At 35.3% G+C, this 24,460-nt stretch overlaps 1 protein-coding gene across 1 annotated transcript; it reads left to right on the forward strand.

Moving 5' to 3' along the window:
* The first annotated feature begins 6,395 nt into the window (after positions 1–6,395).
* On the forward strand, positions 6,396–23,566 carry ASB17 (ankyrin repeat and SOCS box containing 17). The gene is made up of 3 exons (XM_025417954.3): positions 6,396–6,942; positions 21,313–21,592; positions 23,278–23,566. Exons 1-3 carry the CDS (start codon positions 6,542–6,544, stop codon positions 23,482–23,484), a joined length of 888 nt encoding a protein of 295 aa, XP_025273739.1. The 5' UTR covers positions 6,396–6,541; the 3' UTR covers positions 23,485–23,566.
* Positions 23,567–24,460: the final 894 nt, after the last annotated feature.

Consider the following 24,460-nt stretch of genomic DNA (forward strand, 5'->3'; position numbering starts at 1 on the left):
ACTCAAGCTGTCAGTTATCTAGGTCAATCAGGGCTTCCTAAAAGGAGAACTTCCTGGGTGAGGGTAGTAGCCTGGTTCTTTATCTAGTTGTTCAGCTGGCAGCTGTGTCATATAACTAGCAATAAGTTTATTCAAGACGGAAGTCTTTTTTCTAAGATTTATTTATTTATTTGAGCAGGAGGGGCAGAGGGACAGAATCTTTAAACAGACTCCCTGCTGTGCATGGAGCCAGCAGGTGATCCCAGCACCAATGAGATCATGACCTGAGCTAAAACCAAGAGTCAGATGCTCGACTGACGGAGCCACCAAGGCACCCCCAAGAAGGATGCCTCCGCAATCAAAAGCTTAACATCAGGCACTTATATTACAACCAAAAAAGCTTATCAGGAACTTATTCTACATACATATGGTACAATACCAATTTTTAAAAAGATATATATCTGATTATATTCAAGCCATTTAGTTATGTCTGGGTGGTCAACTGTAGGTGAGCTTCCTTTATACTATGATAGAGACTAACTATATAATCAACAAGAGTTATAAACGTATAAAATAAATAATTATATATATCTACTAGCCAAAAAGAGCCTATGAAAAATTAATTATGTTCATAAATATCGGTGTCAATTATTATACACTATAAAGTTGTCTTGAGGTATAATATTATTGTGTTTTCCTCCACAATAGACAACTGCAACCTCTCTAATAATTGGAGTCTTATTTACATCAACTCTACTTGTAATAAGCAGAAGCTTCCAGTGATACCTGTCTGGCTCAACCTACTACCCCTTAATATAATTTCCAATTTCAGGAAATGTGTCAATCATCAAAGTTACCTGAGAACAGCAAATAACCAAGTTTTTAAAGTCACTAGTCTTAATTTTATGTATAGTAACTTATCTGGCCTTTTGACTATTTTAAAGTGCATTGGCTTTATCAGGGTCTTTTTTTTTTCGATTCTAAAAACTTTTTTTCACTTCATGCTTGTGTTTTGGATAGGTTAGCCTATCTCAGTTAGATGAGAAATACATATGTATTTTAATATATAAATTTAATTTTAGATCATTTAAAATATAAATACATAAATTTATATGTATATATAAAGTTTATATATATATAAAGTTTGGGGATTTTCATAAAATTCTACCAAAAAACATTGTCCATTATACTTTAAGAGAGTGAATATTATGGCATATGAATTATATCTCAATTTTTTAAAAAATGCTTGTTACACTATTTAGTGTCTGTTATCAATAGGAGCCACATGACAATGGCTTAATAAAAATCTGGAACCTTTAATTCCTGCTAATTTAAGAATGCAAGTATGTTAGAATAACTTAAATATATCATGAATTTGTCCCTTAGATTTTTCTCTCTTTTAAATATCAGCTCTCAATTGACCACTGGTTACATGCTAGATCCCAATAATCTCATGCTTGAATTCTTTAAAATACTGATTTATTATGGCAAGTGCTTGATATAAGACACACAAGTAGGAGGTGATATCAGCAGGATGGGAGAATAGGGAGCACTAGATTCTTTGTTTCCCTCCCACTAAATTAACAATATACAGACCAATTTCCTTTGTGAGAAATCCAGAAGCCACTTAAAGAGTTCCTATACCACATGCAAGCATGAAACCAGCTATAGCAAAGCCAGCAGAAAAAGACATGGCACCCACTTTTCAGAGCTCTGCCCCGTGGCATCGCATGATCGGGGGAAACTCCCAATGCCCGGCTTCTTCCAAGGGAGGGAAAAAGTTGGAAAATATACCCCACAGGCTGGCTTTTTTGGGGGTTGCCCCAGGGGGTGATTTCTCTTTCGCCTGTCTCAGAGGGCACACTTCTAATCTCATTGATGAAGCCAACATTACTCTAACACCAAAGCCAAACAAAGAAAATAGAACTACAGGCTAATATCCCTTATGAATATAGATGCAAAAATCCTCAACACAATACTAACAAACTAAATCCAATAGCACATTAAAAGAGTTATACACCGTGACCCGGCGGGATTTATTCCTGGGCTGCAAGGATGGTTCAACATACAAGAATCAATCCATGTGATTTACCACTTCTCTGAAGAGGACATTCAAATGGCCAGTTGGTATATGAAAAGATGTTCAACATCCCTAATCATCAGAGAAATGAAAGACAGAGCCACTAAGAGATATCATCTCACACTTAAGATGGCCATCATTTAAACAACAGAAAACAACAAATGCTGTAAAGGATGTGGAGAAATTAGAACTCATGTGCGATGCTAGGAATGTAAAATGGTACAGGTGTTACAGAAAACAGTATGGAAGTTCCTCAAAAAATCAAAAATAGAACTATCATGTGACCTATTATTCCTACTTCTGGGTATTTATCCAAGTGAATTGGAAACAGAATTGGAGACAGAGAAAAAGGGAAATAAAAAGACACAGAGTCAACAGAGGTAACAATTCCATTGCAGAAGGGGGTAGGGGGAGTTAAGAACCTTATTTATATTCTTATAAGTCAGAGACCATGTGATTTCCACACAGAAAAATGAAGTTTGGCTTTGAATGTACTTTGATGATATCTTCTATTAGATATGTTCAACCTGAAAGAGTTTTGCGTAGCTCAACAAAAGAATGACAGATACGGATTTTTTGCAGCCCTCAGATCCTCAGAATCCTAGAACATGTATCATAAACGAAATTTAAGTAAATTAATATATTATCAAATTAATAAATTAGAGGGATTTAACATTAGATTTTAGTTTTTAAAGGGTTAAAAATTTCATATATGTATTCTTCTGTAAGTAATCATATTTCTAATATGCTTGATATGAACCATCTATATGTTTATTTTTAATTTTTAATTTTAATACTAGATAATTTGTGGTGTCTGCCTCCCCTGGCCACAGCTGACTAGCCTAAATGGTAGACACAGTTCCAAGTGGCAGGATATTAAGTTGTCCAGGGATCCATGACTGAAAATAGCCTACCTCAAAAATTTAAGTCAAATATTGAGAAAAATTTGAGTGGATGCCATGATGTAGAGAAAAGTCCAACAAACTGTAGCTCTGTGCAGCCCAAGGTTTGAGGGAGCCAGAATTATGAGTCTAAGTGTTTCTGGAGGGTTGTCTCAATTCATGAATAAAAGAGTAAAAATTCAATTTGCCATGTATTTTAAGATACCCTTTAAAACTGGCACAGAGCTATTAAATATACATTTAAGGCATTGTATAATATATACATGTACTTTTCATTCTGCCTTTGAAAATACACACTGTTCCAAACCATACTTAAATGTCAGAAAATTCCTCCTCTCAATCCTGTTTTACTTTTTATCTTCTTTTAAATATGTAAATCCATATTAGAGATAAATGGCAAAAAAGCCTAGCAAAAGGGCTAACATAAACTTTATAGATAGACTTTTTACAAGCAATGATTTTATAGAATTATATAGAAATTGTATTTATTACGGAATCCACCAAAAGGCTATTCTTACCAACCGATGTTTGTTCTACATTTTGCCAAGATTATGCAAAAATGTCCCTCACCTACAATTTATATATAGAACTCATCTCTGCTAAACTGCTTAATAAGCCAAATTTGTCCTTGGCAACTTCCCCTGTCACTCTCTTGCTGCTGCCTTGCCATATCCTTTATACTTTCCCAATCCTTAAGCAATTGCTCTAGGATTTTCCTGACAATACTTTCCCCTTAACAAAATGTAGTCGTGCTGGGCGCAGCTAGATTATGGGTTTAGGCATCTAATAAATATGATTTTACTTAAAGGATTGATAAGGAATAACAGTTTCAAGTGTAAGCCTTCTAGACCATGCCTAGGACTGAAATGATCTAACTGGAGGACAACTGAGTGCAAATTTCAGGCAGCATTTGGGATCCAGAAGCTTTTGGCTTACAACACATAAAGATAAACATGCAATCTATGCTTAGGTTACACAATCTTAAGTACTGAAAAGAACAGTAAGATATATATTTGAAACACGATTTCTCAGTTATCTGTGTATGATATATGGAACCTTCTTCTTTATTTTTTTTTTTTGAACCTTCTTCTTTAAATCAGAACATTCATTAAAGCTGTTGAACATGATTTCAGTATCACTAGACTTCTAATGATTTTATTGAGGGCTTTCCATGAACGTATGAGATGTAGAAGCTGCATGCAGGAACAGATGTTACGGTTATACCGAAGCCTGAAGACAGCTGAGCACAGATACACAGACACGGACTGTGCACTTAGCCTTGGTTCAAATCACTGTTATTCACTAGCTGTATGACCTCTGTCAAATGTCTTCACCAATTCAAAGTTCAGGTTCCTCAACCATGAAAAGGGACATACTGGGATCCCTGGGTGGTGCAGCGGTTTAGCGCCTGCCTTTGGCCCAGGGCACGATCCTGGAGACCCGGGATCGAATCCCACGTCAGGCTCCCGGTGCATGGAGCCTGCTTCTCCCTCTGCCTATGTCTCTGCCTCTCTCTCTCTGTGTGTGTGACTATCATAAGTAAATAAAAATTAAAAAAAAGAAAAGAAAAGGGACATACTAGTAGAGAATTATGAGGATTAAATGAGAAAATACATACAAAGCACTTGGCTGGTATAGTCTAAGTACATAAGAACTCAATATATGTTAGCTACCATTATTAATTAGTAGATTGTCTCATGAATATGTCTTTGATGTTTACTATTAGTAGTGGCTTTGATTTTTTTTAAGCTAAAAAAAATAAAATAAAGCAGTACTGATTTGACTTAGTATGTTCCAGTTACTTTATTCAAAGTGAAAATGACTTTTTTCTGATTAAAAAAATACATATTTATTGACATTCAAATCATAAAGGAAATTATAAAGCAAAATGGAAAAAATCAGTGAAATCTATACATGTAGAGAAATACATTATTTTGTTAATGACATTTAATGACATTTTATTTTCCAAAAGCAGGATTAATCTACTATCTGTGTGTTTGTAGAGCTCTTATTTCATAATAGTTTCTATTCATAAACTAGCCATAAAAATGTAAAAGTAACTCTCTCTTTCTTGGGAAGCAGAAAGAGTAGAGGTAAAACATCTGACACCATCTGCCTGTGTTCAAATGCCAACTTTACCACTTACTAGAACTATCATCTTGGGTAAGTCACCTAGGCTCCGCATCTTAACTTCCTTATCTGTGAAGTAGAGTTGTTATAAGGATTAAAGGAGTTATAGATAAAGTACTTAAAATAGTACTTGGTACATAGTAATACAGAAGACTTAACTATTGTTATAAAAGGTCAAAGGTACCTATGATATGTTGTTATATAAATAAAAAGCAGCTCATAGAACCAGTTATGTGTATTATTCCGCTTGTATAAAGAGAACAAAGTACACAATAATATATCTATTTATATAGATAGATAGATAGACAGATAAGCATACAAATATTTAAAAGATGATAACGTTAAACTGTTAACATGCTTATCTCAGGAAGAATTTTCACTGGCTCCATAATGCTGCAATGTTTTACAAACCTTATGTAAGAAATCAATAAAAACAGTCTATTTGAAAAATGTATTTTTTTTGTAGTGGAGAAAATATAAAGAGAAAGAAAATAGAGGAAAATAACAAAACTCTTGGTTTTCAGAAAGATGACAATAGTTATTAGTTCTTCCTGCTATTCCAGGAAAAGAGAGTTTAGAGCTTACAGAGAACTAAATTCACTATTAGTGGAAGTATATTATAGTAAACCCAAAGTTATAATTTCTCTTTACTAAAGAGACATTATTTTCTGTCATTTCAAGAAAAATATTCAAAAGAAGAAAACATTTAAGTACCTTTAAAATTGCTAATAAACATACCTAAGGTTATTAAATTTAATAGAGAGGTGGCTGAAGCATAAACAGGAAAGTGGCTGAAGCATAAACTAAACAATCCTATTTCCCCTTTATTTTACTGGGTCAAGACAAGAATGCCACATCCTATTTGAAACACCTTTAATGTCTAAACTGTATATGTTCTGTCTAATTTATAGAGGAAGAATGTCTATAAAATTTTAAATCCTAAAGCAAAGTTTCCAAATGTTGTTTAATATTGAATGACAGCTTTTCTGAGAATGAATACAGGTTTAAGTGAGAATATGCAGTACTCATGCAGAACAGGACAGCTTAAAATGAACCATCAACCTGGTTATTAATATTATTTTGTCTAATGTACAAAATGTGCTTTCAGTATCTCACAAAAATACACCATGGCCTGAGCTGAAGTTTTAGATTTAAAAATATTAGCTCTTGGATGTTATACACACCATTTATGTCCAATATGACTCTCTCAAATGTTACCAGTTACATATAATATCCCAAATTTCTGACCTATGCTGATGACAGATCACCAACTATTGTGATGTCATCCAGTACTGTATGGTACTAGTTCATATGATATTTTTTCTGGCTACAGTTTAAAGGGCACTTCCTGTTGGTGGAGTAAAGCCTACCACATTATCAAAATATGTAACTGAAGGATCACAGTATGACCTCCTGTGATTTTATTTCTGTATTGTTGCCTTAAATAGCGATGAGTAAATCTTCTAAATTATGTCGTAAGACTTCTTGTCCAAGAAGCAATATATTCTGCAATCTCATTGACAAAATTGTTAAAAGACCATCCTTGCAGTTTTTGGGACAGTGGGGATATCACTGTTATGAACCTAGGATTTACAGAACCCTGGCAAAAATTCTGAGGTATGTCGACTTGGATGGGTTTGACATACTACTCTCAGATTATATTGCATTTGTGGAAAAATCAGGATACCGTTTCGAACTAAATTTTAATCTTGAATTTACTGAAATATGTGTGAATACAATTCTGTACTGGGTATTCGCCAGAAAAGGTAATCCTGACTTTGTGGAATTGCTTCTCAAGAAGACAAAGGACTATGTTCAAGACAGAAGTTGTAACCTGGCACTGATATGGAGGTAATAATCTCATATTTTCACCATAAAAGGAGAAAAATTGCTTTTTAGATTATATTACTACTTTTTTTTCTAAAATGAATATGCATAGTGGCTATATATGGATAAGGAATCCTGACTTGATTGCTCATTCATTTGTTCACTCCTTTATTACTTCATTATTTATTCAATAAATGCTTCCTTATACATACATTATTATGTGCCAATAAATTTCTAGTGGTTCTGCTCTATAAAGTTTACATGTTAGTGCTCAAGGTAAGGGCATGTTAGACAACTTAGATTTCTCTTACTAGACAAAGACATTATTTTGGGTAAAACTGATCTCTTCTTCTTTGAAATATTAATAATGCTAATACTAATACATATATCTATAATACGTACATAAAATGACTTTCAAGTAGAATTCAGAATATATATCCATATTCACTTAGTAGTAGTTATCAAGCATAATAATTCACTATTTGTATGTTAAACATTGATAGATTTGGCTCCAAAATCTCCATGATTTAGCATAATGAAGTCAGGTACCTGATTCAGTCTGTTATAGAACCAAATTTTCATGTAGTCAGTCTAGCTAATGAATACTACTGGGTATCATACAGAATGAAATATTTAATGTGACCTCTTTGTACAAAAAGTCCAAAATACAGATTCTAAAGTTACCTAGTTTGCACTGACTCTAATTCATGCTACAATTTTAAGTACTGGTTTGACTAGAACCAATGTGCATTTGTACGTAAGAGGCACTGTACGAGCTAGGCACAATGATAGGTGCATGTATGCACTAGAAAACAAGGCAGATAAAATCAGTTCAAGACTAAACCAATCTACATTCGGCCTGAAGCAGAGTTCTCTTGATTGTGTATCACTGTGATCCTGGAGAACCACTAGATTGCTTTCCTTAACGATCACCCAAGTACCTGAACTAATAACTGTGGTCTGGAATATCAGTAAATACAACCCCCAAAAAGCACTTTTTGGTTGTTTTAAGGACCATTATATCTGTAACTATAGCGAAGAGCAGCTGCTTCTGAGTATCACTAGCTGGGTTAAGTAACACCTATGTGTGTCCCTGGCAGGTCCATGGGAAAGAAAAATGGAATAAAACAGAGGAAGAGAATATAAATTAAAAAAATTTTTAAATGGGAAGCAAAAGGGGAAAACTGAAAGGAGAGGAAGGAAAATGAAACAAAGAGAAACACATGCTGGGTTATGATACAGTGCCATTAACAACTGTCTTAAGTGACAGTTCTAAAATGAAGAAATTTTGACTTAGATACACATCCACAAGGTAAAACACATTACTGGTCAATTCTATGTGCCACAACATCATCTAGATCTTTGAGACTCATAGTTTTATTTAGATTCAGATGGGGCCTAAGAGTTCACTAGCAAACTTCCACCCTGGGCAACAACCTTACATCAACCATCCCTGGCTGATGCTCATATGGTCTCTGCTTGAACACCTCTGGTAGTAGTTACCTATTTTGTGAGGTAAACCATTCCTTTCCCCAAGGACCTGTTTCCCAGCTATACGTATCCTGTTTCCCTCAAAGACTTTACCCAGTCCCATGACTTTAGATATTATGTATGTGCCAATGACTCCCAGTCTTTCTCTCCAGCCCTGACCTTTCCTCTGAGCTCCAGATTCCTTCTATATAAAGTTGTCTACTCAACATCTCCACAAAGCATCTCAAACTTAACAGAAATAAGATTAATCTAACTCACTCTCTCCCTGTCAAACTGCTTCTTCCCCTGAATTCCCTACCTGATTAATAGCCCCTTTTGTTCTATCCTGTTGCACAAGAGAGAAATCCAGAATTTATTCATGATTCTTCTCTTTCTTTCATCAACACATTAGCAAGTCCTTTTGACTTGTCTCTAAAACATATCCTAATTTCCTCCATTTCTAACCTAGGTGAAACCACATTCATCTCTTGCCTCCACAACTGCTATAGGCTACCAAAGAGGCTTTCAGCTTCCACTCTTCCCTCTCAACCCCTGTAATCTATTCTTGACTCAGAAGCCTGAACGACCTTATAAAAATGTGAAATATGTTACATCACCTATGCTTAAAATCCTCCAAATCTTTACCACTACAAGTGGAATTAAATTCAAACCCTATACTCATTTTTTAAAAGTCCTACATGAGGGGCAGCCCAGGTGGCTCAGTGGTTTAGTGCCACCTTCAGCCCAGGGCGTGATCCTGGAGACCCGGGATCGAGTCCCACGTCAGGCTTCCTATATGGAGCCTGCTTCTTCCTCTGCCTGTGTCTTTGCCTCTCTTTCTCTCTCCTCTCTGTGTATTCTCATGAATAAATAAATAAAATCTTAAAAAAAAAAAGTCCTACATGATCTGGTCTCTCACTATAGTAACAAAATACAATCTCATATCATTCTCCCCCTTGAACACTATATCCCAACCACACAGACCTGTTTCTTGAACATCTTCCATTTCATTCCTGCCTGAAGGTCCTGTAATGACTGTTACCTCAAAGTGAAATAAGTCAGACTGAGAAAGACAAATATATGATTTCACTCATATGTGGAATTTCAAGAGCAAAACAAAGGAATAAATAGAGAAAAAGCAGAAACATACTCATAAAGAGAACAAACTGATGGTTGCCAGAGGGAAGGGGGGAGAAAAGAGGGATGGGCAAAATGAGTGAAGGAGAGTGGGAGATATAAGCCTCTAGTTATGTAATGAACAAGTCATGGGAATAAAAGGTGCAGCATAGGGAATGATATTGCAATGGTGACAGATGGTAGCTATGCTTGTGGTGAGCACAGTATAACCTGTAAACCTGTTGCGTCACTGGGTTGTACACTTGAAATTAATGTAATATTGTGTGTTAACTATACTCAAGTTTTTAAAACTAGAATTTAAAAAAAAAATAATACAATAATAATAACTGTTCCCTCTGTCTGGAAATCTATTCACTCAGATCTTCCTAGGACTAGTTCTTTTTTATCATCTGGAACACACTATATATGTCATCTCTTCAGAGAGGACTTTTCTGGCCTCACCATCTAAAGAAGTCATTCATTCAATGTCATAACACTATTTTTATTGTCTGCACATCAATCACTATATGCTCATTTGCTATTGTTCTTTTTTTTTTCATTGATTTCTTTGTTCACTATCATTAAAAGTAAGCTCCATGAGAGAAGAAACCCTGACTACTTCCTCAACATTGAATCCTCAGTGCATAGAACTATGTAGATACACTCAAGAGCTCAGTCAAGAATTTGTTGAATGAAAAAGTGAATTTTTATGCAGCTTTATTAGATTCTTACTCATCATGCACTGAAATCTGTCTCCATTTCTTCAGTTCTGCCTCCAGAGCTATGGAGAACAAAGTCTATTTTCTCTCCCAAGTGAAGACCTCCCAAATATTTGTCCTCATAATGAATACCTTGTTTCCTATTATGACCTCATAATGAATACCTTAAGTTTCCTATTATCTGTTGTTTATTCCTACAGCAGCATTTTTGTCACCTTCCCCAGGATATACTCCAATATGATACTTTCTCCATTATAATAATGAAGTATCTAAATAGGTCCCTGGATGAGAGAAGATAGAACTAATGAGGGAAAGGAACTTAAATCTGTTCATTTTTTACAACAAACTTGCAATCGTAATCTAAATGCCATTGTATGACATACCATAAGTGGTTAAAGAGATGATGTCATTCAGTTAAGATAATGATCATTTATTAAGCATTTCCTTAAGTGCCAGGCACTCTGTTACTTTTTGGGAATTCAAAAACAAAACAGCCATATTTCCTGATTTGGGGGATCTCACAGACTAGTAAGTGAACCATAAACATTATACTATAAGGGCAAAAATAGAAGCATGTGCTGGTAGAAAGAACAGAGAAAGAAGTTGTTAACACTATTAGAAAGCAGCAGATATCTGAAAAAGCTCTCTAGAGGATTCTTAAACTGATTTTTAAAAGATGAAAGGGAGTTTTCTCTTCCTTTCCCTTGAAGAAATAAGATCTAGGCAGAGGCAGGATGACTAAAACCAAAGGAGATACAAACAACATGTTGATTCTAGTGATTATAGACAATTCTGCAACTGCTAGAAAGTAAGATAGGAAATCAGGTAGTAGTAAAAGATGAAGCCTGGAAGTGAAAGTGTGAAGTACTTTGTAGGACAAACTAAGGAATTTGAAACTTACACCATGAATGATGCCTAACCAGTGGTTAGACTTGTAGTATGAAAAGATTCATCAGCACTCATTTGAAGACTCAACTGTAGGAAGGGAGACTGGGACTAGAGGCAGGGAGACCAGTTAGTAGACTGCTTAGACATTCCAGGTACAGTGGCAGCTCCAGAACCTGAACAGAAAAAGAACTGTGGGAAGCAATCTTATGAAAAAGAAGTAGGTGACTGGAGAAGTTGCTTGACATCTCCTGAATTTGCATAGTAGGCACTCTGTGCTAACTTAGCTTCCATGTGTATTTATAAGAGTTTTAGGGAAAGAACTAATTCTGCTCTGCCACCATCTTCTCCAACTTCTGGCTATTCTTTGATACCACAACTGTCCAGGTAAAACATAAAGAGAACTTAAATGGCAGTAGAGGAAAGAAGAGATATTATTAAACAGAATAACAAAATAGTGAGTGATTAGAAGCAGAGCATCAAAAAGAGAGGAGTTAATTTCAAATTTCTAAATTTTAAGACTTGTTGATAGCTGTATTAGTTTTCTCCTGTTGTAACAAATTGCCACAAATTTAGTGGCTTAAAATGATACAGATGTATTATTTTTTAGTTCTGGAGGCCAGAAATCCAAAATAAGCCTACTGGGCTAAGATCAAGAGGTCAGCAGAGCTAGTTCTTTCAAGAGGCTCTACAGGAGAATGTGTTTCCCTGCCAGATTCTAAAAGCTTCCTGTATTCCTTGGTTCACGGCCTCTTCCTCCATCTTCAAAGCCAGCACTGTACAGTCATAGCTCCTTCACTGGCTCTGCTTCTCTTGTTCTCTGACACGTCTTAGAAGGGCCTTTGTGGTTACACTGGGTCCACTTGCATAATCTCCCATCTCAAGATCCTTACCCTTAATTACATCTGCGAAATCCCTTTTGCCAGTATGAGAGGCCATTATCCAGCCTACCACAATGGTCATGCCACAAATCTATCACGATTATTACAAAGGACTTAAAAATTCAGTTTGGGACATAAGAGTTTGCATTACCTAAGGGATAGCATCATCCTTGATGTCTCTGTCTCTTACATTCCACATCTAATCTGCCTAGATATCTGTTGGTTCTGCCTTTAAACAATATACAGAAATCTGACCATCTCTACTGCTATTGCCTTGTACTCCGTAACTTTCCTCTTCCGATCCCATAACAAATTCTCAACAGAGGTAAGATCATGTTGCTTTTCCATTCAAAATCTCCAATGACTCCTCCATTCCATTTAGAGTACAAGATGGAAGTCCTCTCAGTGATCTACAAGGCTCTACATAATGATATCCCATTATCTCTGTCCTTGTTTCCCACTACTCCTCACGCTTTTCACTCTTTCAGCCATGATGGCTCCCTTACTCTTCCTTCCCTCACCACTCCAGGAACACTGCTTCCTAAGGATCCTCAAATAAATAGTTAACTTCTTCATCTCTTTCTTCTTTATTCAAATGTTACCTTTCAGAAATGCCCTCTCCTATCATCCTATTTAAAATTGTAAAATGTCCTCGTACATCTGTCCCAACACTTCCATACTTCCTATTCTGGTCTATTTTTTTTTTCTTATCAAATCTTCTGACATATTATAAAATTTGCATTTTGCTATGTTCATCCTGTACTGTTTCCCCTCACTACAATCCAAGCAGGCATCTTTGTTATGTTCACTCACATATCCCAAGCGCCTAAAACAGTACTTGGCATGCAGTATCCATTCAATAAATATTTGTTGAATAAATTAATAGACAGTAATTGAAGTTATGGTCATGGATGAAATTGCCTGAGAACAAAAAATCAAAATAAAATTAGTCAAAAGACCACATATTTACTTAAATGTTAAGGGCACAGAAAGAGGAACCAGTAAAAGATGGTTGAAAAGGAACAGCCAAAGTGGTAGGTGGATAACTGGGAGAAAATAGCCCTACTAAGTTAGGATAAAACATGGTTCCATTAAATATCAGACATAAAATTATGACAAAGGATCTATTAAATTTGGTGACTAAAAACTAAAAGAGAAGTAGTAGGAAAAAATAGAAATAATTAGTATAGCTACAAAACTGAATCATTCTCTGCATGTCTATATGGAAATATTATGCCCCATTTCATAACCATATATGACAGGTTTTCAGATACAGAGGGTTCAGTTCATTAACTTCACATTTAAAAACTAATTCTTGCTGTGCTTGCCTTACTCCATCCATATAAGTACTGTTATAATTAACTGTCAGTACAGATTAAGCAAATTTTGGTTTACAGTAACATGCTCTTTAAACATGAGGATTAATCATGTCACTTGGGTACAGATTAGACTTTTAAATTTCATTTTAAGCCTATTTGGGTTTTATTTATGTTTTCAACATTTTTGGCCCAAAATTACTTCTAAAGGTAATATCAATCTTAATTATTTTAAAATTAATTAATATCTATAAATCTTACCAAGGACCACTTATGGTATCTTTGTCCCCTAAGTCTCCTGAATTCCTATACTTAAAATACTGCTAGTCAAATATCTTAAGAGTGAGCAAGATTAGAGGTGGTTCAAGATGGTAGGAGAATCCTGAACTTCCTCCAATGAACCCAACAAATCTACATCTATATATGCTACAATTCCCCCTTAAAAAAAAAAAAAAAAAAAAAAAAAAAAAAAAAAAACAACAAAAAAAAACTAGCTAAACAGATCCTCCACAGCAAAAGATTAATAGACTGGAGCACCTGGGTGGCTGAGTCAGTTCAGCATCCAACTCTTGATTTTGGCTCAGGTCATGATCTTAGGGGCCTGAGGTCAGAGCCCTACATGGGGCTCCATACTGGGCCTAGGGCTTGTTTAAGATTCTCTCCCTCCCTCTTCCTCTATCTCTCCCCATTCCCCTCACCTCAAGAAAAATAAAAATAAAAAATAAAAATTATTTTATTTTTTAAAATAAAAAATTAAGTGGGCCATATTAAATGGGCTAGGGAAGCAGAGACATGGTCTAGCCAAAAACCCCACCCCCAGCATATCAACCCACAATTAGGAGTTGTTGAGAGGGATCTCACAAATACAGAGGTTCTCCCTGAGAAGCAAGGGGTTTATGCCCCACATCAGACACTCCAACCCTTGGGGCCTGCACTGGAGAGATGAGCCCCCAAAACACCTGGCTTTAAAACCAACAGGACTTATGTTCAGGAGAAATAGTGCTGTAGGAAATGGAGATACTACTCTTAAAGTATCCACAAGTAGACACATTCACTTTGGGACCTAGTACAAAACCTAACATTATACCTAATGAATACCTAATCCTAAGGTATTTGCCAGAAGGGCAAAGCCTGTTGAAGCTCTTCCGGAAAAAAGGCATCTTTTCAGCATTCTCTCTCTTCTTTCCTAGTGCTGGCACAGGAAGGTATCATCTTTGCACTATCCCTCTACCTTACTGCCTACAAGAAACTCACTTCATATGTAAGGACACACACAGACCAAAAGTGAAAGGTTGGAAGATGTTTTAGGCAAATGGAAATCTGCCCACCCGCCCCAATAAGAAAAGCTAGGGTAGTTATAGTTACATTAAATAAAATAGACTTTAAAATAAAGACTGTGGGGATCCCTGGGTGGCAGCAGTGGTTTGGCGCCTGCCTTTGGCCCAGGGCGCGATCCTGGAGACCGGGGATCGAATCCCACGTGGGGCTCCCGGTGCATGGAGCCTGCTTCTCCCTCTGCCTGTGTCTCTGCCTCTCACTCTCTCTCTCTGTGTGACTATCATAAATAAATAAAAATTAAAAAAAAATAAAGACTGTAATAAAAGACAAAAAAATGGGCATTATATAAAAGTAAAAGGGTCAATCCCAACAATAAGATATAACATTCTGCATTCAACACAGAAACATCTAAATATATAAAGTGAGTATTAACAGACCTAAAGGCAGAAATTGACAGCAATAAAACACTAGAAAGGGGCTTTAGTATACTGCTTACATCAATGAATTGACCATTCAGGCAGAAAATTAATAAGAAAGTATGCTTAGTTGACACATTAGACCAAATGGACTTAATAATATATATAATAATATATAATAGTAATATATATATATACAGAATATTGCATAAAAAGGAGTAAAATACACATTCTTCTCGAGTGTACATGGGGCAGATTATATGTTAGGCCATAAAACAAGTCACAATAATCCAAGAAGATGGAAATCATATCAAGTATATTTTCCAACCACAATGGTATGACAGTAGAAATAAATTATAAGAACACTGGAAAAATCACAAATATATGGAGATTTAAAAATGTGGTGCTGAACAACCAATGTGTCAACAAAGAAATGAAAGAAATCAAAACTTATCTTGAAATAAATTAAAATAGAAATACATTTTATCAAAATCAATGAGATGCAGCAAAAGCAGTTCTAATAGGGAAGATTATGGTGATACACACCCACCTAAAAAACAAACAAACAAAAAGCTCAACTAAACTAACTTTATACCAAAAGGAACTAGAAAAAGAAAAATAAAGTTCAGTTAGTAGAAAGAAGGCAATAAGATCAGAGTAGAAATAAATGAAATACAAACTAAAAATAAAATTAGAAAAGATCAATGAAACTAAGAGCTGATTCTCTGAAAAGATAAACAAAACTGACAAACCTTTAGCCAGACTCAACAAGAAAAAAATCAGAAATGGAACAAAAATTAACAACCGATACCAAAGAAATACAAAAAGATCATTAGAGGCAATTATGAACAAGTATACATCAACAGATTCAACAACCTAAAAGAAATGGATAAGTTCTCATATACATATAATCTTCCAAGACTGAATTGTGAAGAAATACAAAGTCTGAATAAGTCAATTACTAGTAAGGAGATTGAATCAGTAATCAAAAACCTCCCAACAGGGATCCCTGGGTGGCGCAGCGGTTTGGCGCCTGCCTTTGGCCCAGGGCGCGATCCTGGAGACCCGGGATCGAATCCCACGTCGGGCTCCCGGTGCATGGAGCCTGCTTCTCCCTCTGCCTGTGTCTCTGCCTCTCTCTCTCTCTGTGTGTGACTATCATAAGTAAATAAAAATTAAAAAAAATAAAATAAAATAAATAAAAAAAAAAAAAACCTCCCAACAAACGAAAGTCCAGGACAAGACAGCTTCACTGTTGCGTTCTACAAAATATTCAAAGAAGATTTAATACCTATCCTTAAACCCTTTCAAAAACTGAAAAAAAGAAAACACTTCCAAACTCATTATATAAGTCCAGAATTACCCTAATGGCAAAATCACATGTGGACACTGCAAAAAATAAAATTACAGGCCAATATCCTTGATGCACATGGATGCAAAAATCCTCAACAAAATATTAGCAAGTCAAATTTTGCAATATATCAAAAGGAGGATCATACACCATGATCAAGTAGGATTTATTTACAGGGATGAAAGGATGGTTTAATACCTGCAAATCAATCAACATAATACACATTAAAAAATGAAGGATAAAAATTACATGATCTCAATATTTGAAGATAAAGCATTGACAAAATTCAACATTCATTTATGATAAAAACCCTCAACATAGTGGGTATAGATGGAAGGTACTCCAACATCATAAATACTATATATGAAAAACCCACAAATAATATCAAACCCAATGATTTAAGATCAGGAACAAGACAAGGAGGCCCACTCTCACCACTTTTTTTCAACATAGTATTAGAAGCCCTAGATAGAGCAATTAGGCAAATAAAACAGAAATTAAAATAAATTTAAAAATAAAATAAAGTATATCCAAATTGGGAAGGAAAAAGGAAAACTGCCACTATATATAGATGACATTATATTATATATAGTAAGTCCTGAAGACTCCACCAAAATAGCTAAAACTAATAAATTCAAAAGTTGCAGGTATAAAATCAATATACAAAAATCTATTGTCTTTTTATATACTAACAATGAATTATCAGCAAAATAAATTAAGAAAACAATCTCATAAAATACTTATGCATCAAAAGAATACAATACTTAGAAGCAAATTTAACCAAGGAGCTGACAGATCTGTACTCTGAAAACTCTAAGACACTGATGAAAGAAATTGAAGAAGACACAAATAAAGATATTTTGTGCTCATGGATTGGAAGAATCAATATCATTAAAATGTCCGTACCACCCAAAGCAATTTACTAATTCAATAATCTGTACCAAAATTTGAATGGCAGGAACACCTAGGTGGCTCAGTGGTTGAGCATCTGCCTTTAGCTCAGGTCGTGATCCCAGGGTCCCACATCAGGGTCCCCGCAGGGAGCCTACTTCTCCCTCTACTTACGTCTCTGCCTCTCTCTGTGTGTCTCTCACAGATAAAGAAATAAAATCTTTTTTTTAATTTATTTTTTATTGGTGTTCAATTTACTAACATACAGAATAACCCCCAGTGCCCGTCACCCATTCACTCCCACCCCCCCCCCACCCCTTCTACCACCCCTAGTTCGTGAAAGGGAATATAAGGGAAGGGAGAAGAAATGTGTGGGAAATATCAGAAAGAGAGACAGAACGTAAAGACTGCTAACTCTGGGAAACGAACTAGAAATAAAATCTTTTAATAAAATTTTTGAATGGCCTTTTTTCACAGAATTAGGACAATCCTAAAATTTGTTTTGAATAAGAAAAGATCTTGAATAACAAAAGATCTTGAATAACAAAAGTAGTCTTGAAAAAAAGATAAAAGATAGTAATCACAACAGCATGGCATAAAAATAATCATACAGATTAAGGGAACAAAACAGTGAGTCCAGAAATAAACCCATGCAAATATGGTTAATTAATTTTATGAAAAAAAAAGAGACAAGAATATACAACAGGGAAAGGATGGTCTCTTCAAAAAATGATGCTGGGAAAACTGTCAGATGCAAAAGAATGAAAGTAGACCACAATCTCATACCACACACAAAAATTAACTCAAAATTGGCTGAAGACCTCCTTGTAAGGCCAGAAACCATAAAACTCCTAAAAGAAAACACAGGCAGTAAGTTCCCTGACATTGTTCATGGCAATATTTTCTGGATCTGACTCCAAAGGGGAAAAAAAAAATGTCCATTCAGATCCTCTGCCCATTTTTTAATAGAATTTTTTTTATTGAGTTGATGAGTTCTTTACATATTTTGGATACTAACCCCTTATTAGATATATAATTTGCAGATATTCTTTTTTCCACTTAGTAGGTTGCCTTTTAATTTTGTTGCTGGTTTGTTTCCTTCACTGTGCAGAAGCTTTTTCATTTTTCATTTTTCATTTATTTTTACTTTTGTTATCATTGTCTTGTTGGGTCCAAAAGCCACAAAACAAATTTAATTACATATATTTTTTTTTTCCTGGAGAACAGTAAAAAAAATCAACAAATACTTGTCTACTTCAGGCTAAGCATTATTCTAGGCATTTAAGAATTTATTTATTTATTTATTTATTTATTTATTTATTTATTTATTTATTCATGAGACACAGAGAGAGAGGCAGAGACACAGGCAGAGGGAGAAGCAGGCTCCATGCAGGGAGCCCGACGTGGGACTCGATCCCTGGTCTCCAGGATCACGCCCAAGCCAAAGGCAGCACTCTGCTGAGCCACCTGGGCTTCCCAGCATTTAAGGATATAATAGCAGATCCAACAGACAAAAATTGTTGCCCTTGTGGAGCTTACATTTTTTTTTTTTGCCTGTCTTGCCCACTCATTTATTTTGAAGATGAGAAAATGAACGATTAGTAATGTTAAGTTATCCAAAATGATATGGGCTTAATGGAGACCTGTGCAAAGTCATGAGAAGAGGAAGGAAGGTCAGGTCATCAAAGAAGTCTCCACAAAAGAGCTTATTAAACAGAGTCTAATATGAGGAGCAAGACTTGTCCCAGAATTGAAAAGGGATAGAAAGAACATATACAAATCAAAGAACTGTGAAAAAGTTGGATGCAATGGTGGCTTGGGAAAGCGAATATACCTGTAAGCAGGACAGGGAATCCAGAAGGAGAAGGGGTTTAGTAAGAGTTCATTTTGGGATATATATTGGATATATGAAAAAGATGGGATGTCTCAGGCAATACTGATCCGGAGATGATTCCAACAGAGAATGTCTATATTTATATACGGAAATTAGAAGGATATGTATAGTAACACTGGCAGCGTTACAACAAAAACTCAACTTAATTTCTAACATGTTACTCTGAACTACACCATACTATTTTTTTTTTTTTTATCATGAAACCTTGGTGTTTCAACACTCAATGAAGCTTGGGAGATATACTAGTTGGTCTAGTGATTTTTAAACTGTTCCCTTTGGAGCTCCTGACAAGGGAATCACACGGGAGAGGTTTTCAGGACTTCTCTCAACACACTTCACCCAGAAAACATTTCTAACACAAAACATTCTTTTTGTATAGCTAGTTTAGGTGTAACAATCCTCCAATGCTGCTTTATGCTTGTAAATGAAACATAACTTCTAATCTTTTTATTGATTAACACCTGTAACACCTGCTAATCCTTCAAATCTTAGCTCTAGGATAACCTATAAACAATGGTTATTCCACTGCCTCTCCTCAGTGCTTCACAGTATACCAAGCATGTTTCTATCATAGCCATTATCATTTTGTATTGTATTATTGAATTACTTGACCATTTCCCTTACTAGACTGCAATAAGCTTCTTGATATAAAGGACTGTATCTTTCATCTCTGTGTATCTAGCACTCAGTACACCCTGGGCAAGCAAGTGTTAAATTAATTAATGAGCAAATGAATACATAAATGCATAAGGAAACTAAGATTCAAAGAGGCTGACTGATCCAAAATCATAGAGCTAGTTAGGAGAAACCAAACCTAGAATCTAGAACCCTTAAATCTCCATTTTTATAGCATTATATTGTGTTGCCTCCCCTCATTAATTAAATATATCCTATCTTAAATTCCTTTTTTTTTTTTTAAGATTTTAATTATTTATTCATGAAAGACACAGAGAGAGGCAGAGACATAGAGGGAGAAGCAGACTCCCTGTGCGGAGCCCGATGCAGAACTCGATCCCAGGAACCGGGATCATGACCTGAGCCAAAGACAGGCACTCAAACACTGAGCCACCCAGGAGAACCTCCTTTTTGAATAATGCTCTCCTTGCTCTGCAGTTTTCCAAAACCAGTATTTATAGTTTGTGTGCTGTTCTGCAAAACATATTAGTATCTTATTAGACCAATCAAAACAATTCCAGAGACAAAGGATCATAAATAAAATTTCCCTTTCTTTAGTCCTAAAGCCATTTTTATTTGGCTAAATCAAGACTTGATAATATAAAATCTTCTGTGGTTAGCTATGCAATGTCCTATCTACACATTGAGACCAGTACATTAGCAAACATAAATATCTATTAAATGAAATAATTGCAAGGACCACATAAAATCAGAAAAAAATAAAATAAAATTTTCACTGCTTAAACCTGCAAATACCAATTCTAATTTTATTAAAGTAAAAAAATATATAGAATTAAGATAGTTGCACTTATTCCTTTCTCATCTAATCTCCAAACTCAATTCATGACTGACCAAGAAGATGATGAACAAAAAAGTATCAAAATGGTCACATAATTTTATTCTATTAATAAAGTGAAATTTAAGAGAGCGCCTTTTTACCTTCTCTGTTTTAAATTTTCCAGAGCTACATCAGTTTTCTAATACTGGTTCTAATGACAGCAGGATTTCTCCAGTGAGCAACATAGCTACTACCACTAAAAGCAAACACTTTCCATCCATTTAAATTTCTTTGTTTTTACAAGTGCAAAGTTTAAATGTGTAATAGGAATTTTCTTATTAACTTCCAGTTTGGTCTAGATTCATGGAGTAGAAAACTCTTTTTAGGGCACCCCAGGTGGCTCAGCAGTTTAGTGCTGCCTTCGGCCCAGTGTGTGATCCTGGAGTCCCGGGATCGAGTCCCATGTCGGGCTCCCTGCATGGAGCCTGCTTCTCCCTCTTCCTGTGTTTCTGCCTCTCTCACTCTCTGTGTGTCTCTCATGAATAAATAAATAAAATCTTTAAAAAAAAAAAAACTCTTTTTAAGACATACATAAAGGTAAAAGTGCATTAAAAGCTATTTAAGACATTTAATACTTAAGAGAATACTATTATTTTCCCATTACTGTTAAGACAACTTACAATTCTTAGCTCTGTATTCAGTGAAGCTTTTGTTTGGTCCACAGAACTTTTACACCAGTGTACTGTCCAAGCCCACTAAGTGGCATCACACCTCTACTCTACGTAGCTCAGACAAGACAATCTAATATCTTAAAAATACTCCTGCAATATGGAATCTTAGAAAGAGAAAAAAATCCCATCAACATTGTGATAACAATATTGCTCTACCCTTCAAGAGTGAGAATAATGGTTGATCATGAATTGGTAGACATCCAGGAAGATGCCAAAACATGTTTAGTGCTGTGTTCCAGAGTGCTTTCTGCCATTTCAATCAGGGAAATAGAGGTAAGCAAAATATTATTCTTGGGTTTGGGCTCAAATATTGATCAATTTTAAGATAAAACTGTGAGACAAGAATGAATTTGATTTTTAATCTATGAATTATATCCAGTGAAAAATTAATAATTGAGTGTAGGCTTATAAATTAAAAATAAGTAAAATCTAAATGATCTTGAACATTAGTCCCTTATTTCATAATCTTGTCTTCTAAATAAATAATTTTAAAAGTTAAATTTATGGTTTATTTTAGTAGTTACTAAGTAGATGTATCTTATTATTATATTCTGATTATACAATAACCTGTGTTTATTAGGATCTCTAGGTCTTAAGAACACCCTAAATAAAAAATTTAACAGAATTCTTTACAGTACAGTATTTTTAAATGAGTTGCATTTCTCCTCACAAATACATGCCAAGATATTAAACCTAAAAACTTAAAATATTTGTGCAATTGAAAATATCTATTCCTCAGTTCTGTGAGCAGAGACTATTTCATATACCCTAGCAATGATTCCAAGCATTGAGCTAAATACTTGGTGATAAGGTACTAAACATACACCAGATATTCTTTGAATAGCTTAGTACTGAATAAATAATTTTAAAAAATTATATATCGGGATGCCTGGATGGCTCAGCGGTTGAGCCTCTGCCTTTGGCTCAGGGCTTGATCCCGGGGTCCTGGGATAGAGTCCTGCACTGGGCTCCCCGGGGGGAGCCTGCATCTCCCTCTGCCTGTGTCTCTGCTTCTGTCTCTCATGAATAAATAAATCTTTAAAAAAATTATATATCATTTAAGTACCATATGGTCTACAGATTATAGGTTCTACTGCAGAAATAGCTCTGTAATACAGCAATGTCTTTTAGTCCTAAATCAACTTAATTAACATTTAGCTTCTAGAATTAAATCTTTAAAAAGGGGTACCCTAACTGAAACTTAAAAATTTATCTTTTCATATAGACAAGTCTCCTATCAGGATTTTTTTAAAGATTTTATTTATTCATGAGAGACAGAAAGAGAGAGAGAGAGAGAGAGAGAGAGAGAGAGAGAGAGAGGCAGAGACACAGGCAGAGGGAGAAGCAGGCTCCATGCAGGGAGCCCAACGTGGGACTCGATCCCGGGTCTCCAGGATCATACCCTGGGCTGAAGGTGGCGCTAAACCGCTGAGCCACCCGGGCTGCCCCCATCAGGATTTCTTATGGTTTTGCAGTACAAAGTTTTATTCTACAATGTTTGGAATCACCTAGGGGGCCTTGCAGGATTTATGTTGTCTGTGCCTAATCTCAGATGAACTGAATTAAACTTTCTGGAGTAAAACCTCAGCATTCATATACTTTAAAGTTTCCTGGATAATTCTGGTGTATAGCCAAGTTGACAACACTACTCTGGAAAGAGAAGCTGATAAAACATAAGTGTGTGATCTGTCTAAAATAAAAAACATATACACATTCATAGTTGTAAGAAATAATGTTTTGTGTCCTTAGACATATTATTTAAACTTTACATATCACTGTGAGAAATAAAAGGCAAATAAAAATACTTGCCTCAGATTAAAAAAAAGCTTTGTAAAAAATATAAGGGTTATATAAACTTAAGATCTATTTTCTGAATTAAAATACAAAATAAAAATGCTAATAATTTGGAATAACCAATGATTAATATTACAAAATTAAAATATTTCCTCTTTCTTCAGACGCAGCTAAGTTTAGGAAGACGTCCAATTATTTCTAATTGGCTGGACTACATTCCTTCAACAAGATACAAAGATCCATGTGAACTATCACATCTTTGCAGAATAACCATTAGGGCTCAACTACTGACCAACAATATGCTCCCAAATGGAATATTTTCACTTCAAATACCGGTTCGTCTACAGAAGTACCTGAATTTAGAAAGTTAATAAACATCTTTCTCCTGAGTTCTTTAAGGATACTCACCATTGTATGGTTTAGAAGTTAATAAACTATTAACTTCATGCAAAATTTTATTGCACTGAATATTTCATTAGAAAATATAATTTCAGGGGATCCCTGGGTGGCGCAGCGGTTTGGCGCCTGCCTTTGGCCCAGGGCGCGATCCTGGAGACCCGGGATCGAATCCCACATCGGGCTCCCGGTGCATGGAGCCTGCTTCTCCCTCTGCCTATGTCTCTGCCTCTTTCTCTCTCTCTCTCACTCTCTCTCTGTGACCATCATAAATAAATAAAAATTTAAAAAAAAGAATATAATTTCACAGGACACCCTAAATCAATCCATTTTAAATCAGTATATGGCTCTGCCCATTACCTTTCTATACAGTGGAACAAATTATATGCTTTTTGTTATATTTTAGATTTACCCTTCTAATCCACTCTTAAAAGTTTTTTTTTTGTGTTAGAGCATTATTGTTATCTGTGGAAATTTTGGTCATATTAATGTTCTGAAGCTCCTACTATTAGTGTGTTCTAAGCTAAGTAAATATTTTGTATTGTGTATTTCTATTAACAAGTATATTGAGTTATTTTGCAAATAAAATGTTGTGCTTGGTGGTAAGGAATAGTGAAGGAAATTAAGATGTGATCCCTTCCTTGAGAAGCCATAGTCACAAATAATACAAGGTAAAGAATTCGTCAACTAAAGGATGGGGGTCAGGAGGAGGATGACAGAAATGGATAGTATTTGGAAATAACTAGCCCCAAATAGCAATATGGAGCTTTGGTGTTTTGGTGTGTGATACTTCTAAGTACTAGATCAGTAGTGCTTTTTAAGTTGAGATACAATTGACATGTAACATTATATTACTTTCAGGTATATAATAACATGATTCAGTATATGTATATATTGCAAGATGATCACAATAAGTCTAGTTAACAGCCACGATCATACATAGTTACAACA

This window comes from Canis lupus, chromosome 6 (assembly GCF_003254725.2).
Source record: "Canis lupus dingo isolate Sandy chromosome 6, ASM325472v2, whole genome shotgun sequence".
Classification (NCBI taxonomy): Eukaryota; Metazoa; Chordata; class Mammalia; order Carnivora; family Canidae; genus Canis; species Canis lupus.